Source organism: Pipistrellus kuhlii, unplaced genomic scaffold (assembly GCF_014108245.1).
Source record: "Pipistrellus kuhlii isolate mPipKuh1 unplaced genomic scaffold, mPipKuh1.p scaffold_m20_p_9, whole genome shotgun sequence".
Classification (NCBI taxonomy): Eukaryota; Metazoa; Chordata; class Mammalia; order Chiroptera; family Vespertilionidae; genus Pipistrellus; species Pipistrellus kuhlii.
Genome location: NW_023425595.1, coordinates 58,639,560 through 58,649,200, shown reverse-complemented (window position 1 = coordinate 58,649,200; position 9,641 = coordinate 58,639,560). Strand labels below are relative to the sequence as shown.

Sequence of the window (9,641 nt, the reverse complement as noted above, 5' to 3'; positions counted from 1 at the left end):
GAACCATTGCTCTAAGGGTTCCACATGAGCCAGCCACCACTGGTGATTCAGAGCTCTTGAGGACACGATTCTGATTTCCTCCTTATTGGTATTTGCCCAGGATGCCTTTTTCTGAAGTTCCTGCTTCCACTGCTGCCACCTCCTGGTCCAAGGTGCCTGTTGCATGGAAAGGAATGTGCCTATGAACTTCCTGTGTTTCTTTAGGTTAGGGGTGTCGAACTCAATCAGAGAAGGGGCCAAAATCTAAAATCCGGCCTAAATCGTGGGCCGAATGGTTTACTGAACAGTCATAAACTGTCATTGTGATGGAAACACAGCGGAGTGCAGTGATGACAGTGCGGTGCGGGCCACATTGCAAGGCCTGGCGGGACGGATTTGGCCCGCGGGCCTTGTGTTTGACACATGTGCTTAGGTCTTAGACCCTCATTTCTCATCAGTGTATTCCTAACCCCTTTTGTTTTCTGAATTCTCAGGCAAGCCTTGCCTAATTGCCTCACCCCTCCCCAGTCTCCTTGGGTTAGATCAGAGTCAATGAACACAAAACCACTGTCACAGTAACATTTGTACTCACTGAACTGAAAGAGCATTTAAAACTATGGAGGAATTTGTAATAAAAGGGGTGACATAAGGAATCTGTCAGAGACTCAGAAATCCAACCAATTATTTTGATAGACATGAAAAATAGTTTTTTAGCTTGAGATCATAGTCTACCTTTATCACCACCTTAATAATTCAACTTCACCAAGTTTCTTGTTTCAAATGATTTTTCAAAGCTATCTATTTCCATTATGGCGTGTTAAATTTCATGAAGAGTTCCATAATCGATGCTAATTAATTATTAATTCCTCATCTTGAGAATGTCAACAGGCTTCCTAGAGATGTTGAAAAGTAAATTCTAGGTGTAAGTTAACTCCCTTTTAACTGCTAAGTCTCCTAAGCCTTTTCATCTCATGGCACACATAATCTAGTGACTAAAATTCTGCATGGCACCAAAACACATATTTTTGCTAACCTGACGAAAGATAGGAATATTTGCTCCCAAGTGACTTTTAAAAAATCAGGTGCCACTCTGGCTGGGGTTCCAATGTGCAGCTTACATGACTTGGATATCTGAAAAAAATGTTGGAATTAACCTCCACTCACATTTAGGGTACTGGAGGCTTTTCATGTCTGTGTGTCTGGTTGTCACATGTCACAGACTTGGAGAGGATTTCTAAAAGCAGAGTGGAGTGGGAGTATGTAGGCAGGGGAACTGCTTCTGGCAGCCTCCCTCCTTGGCTTGTTCAAGTAAGTCATAATCTTTGTGTCTGGTAAATGCTTATATAATCAAAAACTACTTTTGCAAAAAGGACTAGTAGGCTAGAAAATTCTCAATTCCGTACAGTGAAGATGAATAAAGATAATAATTCAAATACAAATGACCAATAGAAAATTGCAAAATTGATGCTCCTAGAATGAGGTCTTAGTTAGCCACAAGGTAAGTACTAGTAAAAGCTAAGACCATCTATTCTGATCTAACTCCCCAAATTAGAGAAGATCATGAAGATATGAAATAAGAATTGGCATCCAGTGTAGTTAGGAGCTTGCCTCTTTGGGAAAATAAATATCTTTATGGTTTTTTAAATTTAATTTTCCCGTCACCATTTATTCCCCCTTTCACCTCCTCCCATCCGTTTCCTGTCTGTTATCACCACACTGTTTCTTTGCATTTTGGGATCTTTGAGAGATTAAAGACAGTATGAAGCCATCGAAGTAGTTAGACTTTTTTTTTTTTTAATCCTCACTGGAGGACATGCTTTCATCAATTTTCAGAGAGAAGGGGTGGTGGTGGGAGGGAGGGAGGAAGAGAGAGAGAGAGAGAGAGAGAGAGAGAGAGAGAGAGAGAGAGAGAGATTGATTGGTTGCTTACTGCACATACGCAACAGGGGAGCAAACCTGAGTGTGTGGCCTGACTGGAAATTGAACCCATGAACTTTTGGTGTACCAGATGATGTTCCAATCAACTGAGCGACACTGAATTGTTTATAAATTTTTAATAGCTTTTTTTTCTTATAGAGTTAAAAAAAAACTTTTTTTTTTTAAGTTGTCCTATTTCATCATAACCTTTAAAAATCCACAAATCCCACTGGTCTCCCCAAGATTCACCTGCATCCTGAGTTGCCTATCTCTTTGTTCACTTCTACTTGAAAGTATGTTGCAGAAAAAGTTATTGTGAAGTAAACAGGTCTTCAGCCTCAAGTATGAATAAACCCTTTTGAGGAAGGGGTTAATGATTTACAACTAAATCTTGTTTTGGAACTGACCAAACAAAAAATCTTCAAAGCAGAGTTTTTTATATTTTGTATTACAAGTTATAAGGTTGGCCCCTTTTCTTTTTTTCATATATACATTTGCTACTTTGCCTCTAATTACTGCATAGGACTACTTTTACCATATGGCTAGCAAAACTGCAAATTTTTAACTGAATTTTTATCACCAAAGCATGAATAATACATTGAGTCTTGAAATGCCGCAGTGAAGATTAAATGGTTTTACATAATGCATTCCTGCTAGTTTCAAGAAGCTCAACAATCCAGGGAAGCAGCAGTGAAGACCAAAGTTTAAAAAGGAAACTTAATGCTACTTTTCATTTACCCAGGAGGGATAAAATAAGTAGCAAAATAATAAGTGGAGAGGAAAATTGGGAAATCAAAATGTGTAATTTTTAAACTATAAATAGGGGGGGGGGGAAAAGAAGCAAAATTAGTACACTTGCCGCTGGGGACAAGAGGGTGGGTGGGGGGAAGGGCGGTGAGGAAGACAGAAGGCAGCCAAAATCAAACATGATCTGGGTTGAGAAGGGGAAGGGAAATTAGAAACCTCATGAGTGTAGGAATTGAACTTGAAACTGCAGTGTCAAGGTATCATACTTTGGAACCAGAGTAAAAACATAACAGTTTTTAAGGGTTGTTGGGAACTTTTCGGATCTTTCCTGATGGACGAATCTTGAAGTAGAAATACAGCAGCTATTGGAATTCTCGCTTTGAATGCTTTGTTAGTTATGGGAGTGCTCATCCTTCTAGAATCCTTCCCTTAGGTTTTGAGATGATATTATGAAAATCCAGACACATGTTGTTCAACTCCCTTATGAAACATTCTGTTAATTATCTACCAAACAACTATTCTCCCATCTTTTGTTCTTGCTAATAGACACTAATTATATTTTTCTGCAGACGGAATGTAGGCTATCAGAGTATTTTGATCACGGGGATGGGCCTTAGCCCAGACCTATGGAATTAATCATGACTGTCCTAATTAGTTGCAGCAATTCTACTCTCTTTAGCGAGACTCTAGAGTAAGCATGTGTAATAGTTTTCTCTGGCTGCTGTAACAAATTAGCACAAATTTATTTCACAGTTCTGTTGGTCACTGGCTTGGGTTGGCTGGCTTGGTTTCTCAGCTTTGCGTTTCCTAAGGACAGAATTAAGGAGTTCGCTGGCCTGGCTCTTATCAAGATGCTCTGGGAAGGATCTGCTTCCAAGCCTATTCAGGTTGCTGGCAGAATCCAGTTCTTTGTGGTTGCAAGACAGAGGTTCCCATTTCTTTGCTGGCTACCAGCTGGAGGTTGCCCTCCCTCACAGGAGCCTTTCTCCAGTCCTTGCACACCTGGGATCTCTCTGCTTGATCTGTCTCGCTCCAGCCAGAGTAGTAAATGTTCTGCTCTTAAAAAATTGGGTGGTTGTACTGTGCCCCTAGAAAATGTTTGCAGTCTTAATTATACCATATCTGCATAGTCAGAGGTTCTGAGGATTAGAGTGTGAATATCTTTGGGGACCCATTATTCTGCCTATAATGGTATGCAATCCATGTGTGATCAACGTAACAAGGTGGGGGTTGTCCATCTGGAGCTTCATCCGTTGGATGAAAAGACAAAGACTCTGCTGCTTTGTTCTAGCTAGAGATCCTAGTACAAAAGCCACCTCATAACCAGCAAGCTTCAAGAATGAGGATAAAAAGTTAATTTACCAAGGATGGTGGAACAGGAGACTAGAAATGTCTTGATGATGTTTTTGAACAGCAAAACCAAGGCCAGTGATTACTTTTGCCTGATAGTTGGTCATTTGAGGAAAAATAGCTATTTATTTAAATGATCAGATCAATTTTCCATCACTGGTAACCGAAAGCAATTATAAATGACATGCTGACCTTGATTGGCTAGCCTTCACAATAAATGCCTAATATAATTCAACCCTGCCTTCGGTATTAGACACAATTGCAGGCAGCCCTAGGTCACCTAGGGGTTTCCGGTAACATTAAGAGACAGAACTCTAAGAATTTTGAAAGTTTTAAAAGTAGGATGGATACAGAAATAAAATAATTGAATTTAGCCAATAGGAGATAAGAGGACATTTAATATTGTTCAATTTGGTAGACCCTAGCCACTTATTTAAGTTTTTAGAATTCAAACTTCAGTTTCTTAATTGTATTAGCCACACCTGAAATGCTCAAGTGCTACATGTGCCTATGGCTACCATATTGGACAACTCATATTATAAAAATTTCCATCATCACAGGAAGTGCTACCAGACTATGTTTTTGAAAGCCTCTAGTAGTGTAGGAGCAAGACCATGGGTGAAGGTGTTTCCACTTTGCCCTCTTCAGAACTTTGCAAAGTCTGGTGGATCTGACATCTCTAGTTTGCATTTGCCTCTTCACTTTTGCTATTCAGTTTTAACATCACTGCTCTTTCCCAGCCTATTGCAACGGCTGCCTATCTGTCTCCCAACCTCTATTCTTCATACAAATCATTCCTCTGAACAAGTCTCTTTTCACTAATGGCACTGACTGGCCAGCCAGCCCTTACTGTTACTGATGTTGTGGGGGTGTGAGTAGGGGTATTGTATCAACTTATAGGGAAGCATTTCCTCTCCACTCCCTGTACTTATTTATGTACTAGTAGCTCCTAATCCAATGTAGGCACAATGATTATATTTATACCACTCACAAATAACAGGAGAGCAGGATCAATGGCTAATCATCACCCTCTCCTGCATCTTTTTTTCCCAAATGTTTTTCCTTTCTGTCTGCCACTGCTGTGTCCCAGTTAATAATTTATTACTTTTCACTTTACCATTGCAACAATCTGTTAAATGGCCTCCTTATTTTTATTTAAAAATTTTTTTTAATTGATTTCAGAGAGTAAGGGAGAGGGAATGAGCGCTAGAAACATCCATGCTGAGAGAGAATAATTGATGGGCTGCCTCCTGCAAGCTCCACACTGAGGACCGAGGCCACACCGAGCATATACCCTGACTGGAATGAGGCACTCAGGCGGGGCTGATCTCTTGACTTATAGTCTCTCCTTCCACCTTCCAGGAGAAGCTCAGATCCTATTACTCCATTCCTTTCAGCGACCGCCTTTAGTTTACAGAATAACAATATGCAAAGTCTACTACAATCTGGCACAGCCCACCTGGCCTGTCCCACCTGTGTCCACATTCTTCCACACATCCTCCATCACTCTGCGGTGGGCAAGCTCATTGTGACAGTCGGCCCCTCTGCCCAAGAGATAAGGACTCTGGAGACAGACCAGGCCAGGGGGAAAAAGTTTAAAAAAATAAAGTCAGTCATTACTCAGTGCCGGGAGTTCCTTTGGGTGGGACATGCAGGCCTCCCTCCACATCAGGCTGGGAAATCGGGGTCATAAAACACTGCAAACATTCTGTTTGAAGCAAAACAGGCCAGGTTGTGTAAATCACCTAAAAAACAGCTAAAGACGGCCAGTTCTTTGTCCTGAGGGGCCAATGAGAGAGTGAGAGACCAACAGTGGGATGGGATGGGAAAAAGAGGTATAAAAGGAGGGACTGCCCCTCCATCGGGGCTCTTGCCTGGGTGTTTGCCGGCAGCTGTGTCAGCCAAGGTTTGAACCCGGATTCGAATCTGTAATAAACTCTTGCATGCTTGATCAAATTGGCTCTGGTGGTTTATCTCTTGGGGACTCGCTTCGTAACACTCATTAATCAACAGAGCCAAATATCAATAGTACAAGGATTCAAATTTCTTTTGAGAGCCGAAAATCGACTCTGTGCATGGGCCACAAAGTTTCAATCGCACTGTACGTGTGCACCCGCACGTGGTATTTTGTAGAAGAGCCGCGCGTGGCTCGCGAGCCGCAGTTTGCCGACCACTGCCCTAGCGCATTCAAGCAACTCCCGCCCTTCTCTCCCTCCCTCCCACCTTCCTCCCTCCTGCGATGTTATCTTTCAGACCCCAGGGCCCGAGGGAGACAAACCTGCTCGACCGCGCCCACTTGGGAGCTACCTCTAATAAGCTGCTCTCCCAACCTTTGCTATTTCCCCAAATAAGAATGTTCATTGTCAGGGAGGAAGATTTACTGCCCTAAGCCTCTTTGCGGAGAAAGAGGGATCAGGAACACAGGGAGGCGAAGGGGATTGTGGGAGCGCCCTGCGTCGCCCGCAGGCTCATGGGAAATGTAGTGCGGTGGCCTCCAACATGGCCGCGCCCAGGGGAGGCTGGGCGAGACGTGAGTACCCGCCGCACTTTCTGGCCCCGATGGGAGAGGCGGGCGAAGGAGAGAGCCCTCGCGGGGCGGGGGCCCTGCCGGAGCCGAGGCGGAGGTTTGTGGCCCGATGACCGGCGGGCACGATGACTGCGATCGTCGCTTTCGGTCGGCGGCCTGTGCGGTCTCTCGGCCTCCCCGCGCCGGGCTGAGGACCCAGGGAGAGGGGGGCTGTCCCCAGCGTTTCCGGGTGCGGCCCCTGGGCAGTAGGTTGCACCATAGGGCGGCCCTGTCGGTGTTTGAAGGGCCTGTGTTTGTGTTCGGCGCTGACGCTCACGTGGTGTCTGTGTCAGTCTTAGGTTTGCTATGGGAACTGATGGTCGTAGCCTGGGGAGTGTTAGTTCCCAGCTTCTTGGGGTTTCTGACCCCTGCCAAGCCAGGGGCCGAAAGGCATTGCTGGAGGTCTGGTCACTCTCACAGCTGCATCTTCCTGTGCGCTTTTCTTTATTTGTTATTATAGTCTGAAGTTTTACATATATCTCCTCTCCCCCCCCATTCCCCCATTGCCCCCTACCTCTACCCCAGTGTCTGTATGCATTGGTTATGCTACTATGCATGCATACACGTCCTTTGTTTGCTCTCGAACCCTCCTCCCCTGCCATTTGTCTCCAGATCTATTCTTGTTCATTCAATTATGTTGATCATTATATCCCACAAATGAGTGAGATCATGTGATATTTACCTTTCTCTGACTGGCTTATTTCGCTTAGCATAATGCTCTCCAGGTCCATCCATGCTGTTGCAAATGGTAAAAGTTCCTTCTTTTTTATAGCAGCGTAGTAGTCCATTATGTAGATGTACCACAGTTTTTTAATTCACCCATCTGCTGATGAGCACTTAGGTTGTTTCCAAATCTTAGCAATTGTAAGTTGTGCTGCTATGAACATAAGGGTGCATATATCCTTTCTGATTGGTGTTTCTGTGTTGTTGTTTTTTGTTTTGTTTTTTTTGGGGGGGGTGGATTTAGTCCTAGAAATGGGATTACTGAGTCAAATGGGAGTTCCATTTTTAGTTTTTTGTTGTTTTTTAAAAAATATATTTTATTGATTTTTCATAGAGAGGAAGAGAGAGGGATAGAGAGTTAGAAACATCGATGCGAGAGAATCATCGACCAGCTGCCTCTTGCACACTCCCCCACTGGGGATGTGCCCAAAACCAAGGTACATGCCCTTGACCAGAATCGAACCCGGGACCCTTCAGTCCGCAGGCCAACGCTCTATCCACTGAGCCAAACAGGTGCCGGCCATTTTTAGTTTTTTGAGGAAACTCCATACTGTTCACCACAGTGGCTGCACCAGTCTGCATTCCCACCAGCAGTGCAGGAGGGTTCCTTTTTCTCCGCATCCTCACCAGCACTTGTTATTTGTTGATGATAACCATTCTGACAGGTGTGAGATGGTGTCTCATTGTCGTTTTGATTTGCATCTCTCAGATGATTATGACTTTGAGCATATTTTCATATGTCTCTGGGCCTTCTGTATGTCCTCTTTTGAAAAGTGTCTATTTAGATGCTTTGCCCATTTTTTTTTTATTGGATCATTTATCTTCCTTTTTTTAAGTTGTATGAGTTCTCTGTAAATTTTGGAGATTAAACCTTTATCTGAAATATCATGGGCAAATATGTTTTTCCACATAGTGGGCTATCTTGTCGTTTTATTGATGGTTTCTTTTGCTGTGCCGAAGCTTTTTATTTTGATGTGGTCCCATTTGTTTATTTTCTCCTTAGTCTCCATTGCCTTTGGAGCTGTATTGGTGAGCTATTGCTATGACATATCTATGCCTATGGAGTCTTTTAGGATTTTTATGGTTTCCCATACATTTAATTCCTTTAGCCATTTGAGTTTGTTTTGTGTATGGTTTAAATTGGTGATCTAGTTTAGGTTTTTTTGCATGCATCTGATCAAATTTCCCAGCATCATTTATTGAAGAGACTGTCTTGACTCCATTGTATGCTCTTGCCTCCTTTGTCAAATATTAATTGAGCACAATGGCTTGGGTCAATTTCTGGGTTTGCTGTTCTGTTCCATTGGTCTATATGTCTGTTCTTGTGCCAGTACTAGGAAGTTTTGAGAACCTTGCCTTGGTAATATAGCTTGCTATCTGTTATTGTGATTCCTCCAACTTTGTTCTTCTTTCTCAGGATTGCGTGGCTACTCAGGGTCTTTTTTTTATTCCAGAAGAATTTTTGGAGAGTTTGTTCTAGATCTTTGAAATATGCCGTTGGTTTTAATGGGGATTGCATTGAATCTGTAGAGTGCTTTGTTTAGTATGGACATTTTAATGGTGTTGATTCTACCAATCCATGAACATGGTATGCTCTTCCATTTGTTTATGTCTTCCTCTATCTCTTTTTTCAATGCCCTATAGTTTTTGGAGTACAGGCATTTACCTTCTTAGTTAAGTTTATTCCTAGATATCTTAAATTTTTTTGATATAGTGGTAAATGGATTTTTTTTTTTTCATTTCTCTTTCTGTGAGTTCATTATTGGTGTATAAAAAAAGCCATAGATTTCTGGGTGTTAATTTTGTATCCTGCAATGTTGCCATATTCATTTATTAGGTCTAGTAGTTTCTTGATGCAGTCTTTGCAGTTTTCTATATATAGTATCATGTCATCTGTGAATTTTACTACTTCTTTTCCAATGTGGATGCCTTTTGTTTCTTCTTGTCTGATTGCTTTGGCTAGCATTTCCAGTACTATGTCTAACAGGAGTGGTGAGAGTGGGCATTCGTGTCTTGTTCCTGTTCTTAGGGGAAATGGTTTTAGTTTTTGCCCATTGAGTATGATGTTGGCTATAGGTTTGTCATATAAGGCTTTTATTATGTTGAGGTATGATCCCTCTATTCCCACTTTGCTGAGAGTTTTTTATCAAGAAAGGGTGTTGGGTTTTGTCAAGTGCTTTTTCTGCATCGGTTGATATTGGTGTATGATCTTTCTAATGTAATGCTGAATCCGATTTGCTAGAATTTTGTTGAGGATTTTAGCATCTATGTTCATCAAGGATATTGGCCTGTAGTTCTCTTTTTGTGTGGTGTCTTTATCTGGTTTTGGAATTAGGGTGATGCTGGCTTCATAGAAAGA

At 42.3% G+C, this 9,641-nt stretch overlaps 1 protein-coding gene across 4 annotated transcripts in view; it reads left to right on the top strand.

Moving 5' to 3' along the window:
• Positions 1-6,421: 6,421 nt before the first annotated feature.
• Positions 6,422-9,641, top strand: part of ALKBH8 (alkB homolog 8, tRNA methyltransferase) — a 48,589-nt gene continuing 45,369 nt past the window's right edge. The window contains exon 1 of one of the 4 annotated variants that reach the window (XM_036427597.2): positions 6,422-6,506. In XM_036427597.2, the coding sequence (XP_036283490.1) occupies positions 6,493-6,506 (14 nt within the window). In that variant the 5' untranslated portion in view covers positions 6,422-6,492. Of the gene's footprint in view, positions 6,618-6,727; positions 6,750-9,641 lie in introns of those variants that run through there. The other 3 variants (XM_045577652.1, XM_036427593.2, XM_036427596.2) reach the window with 3 other exon arrangements.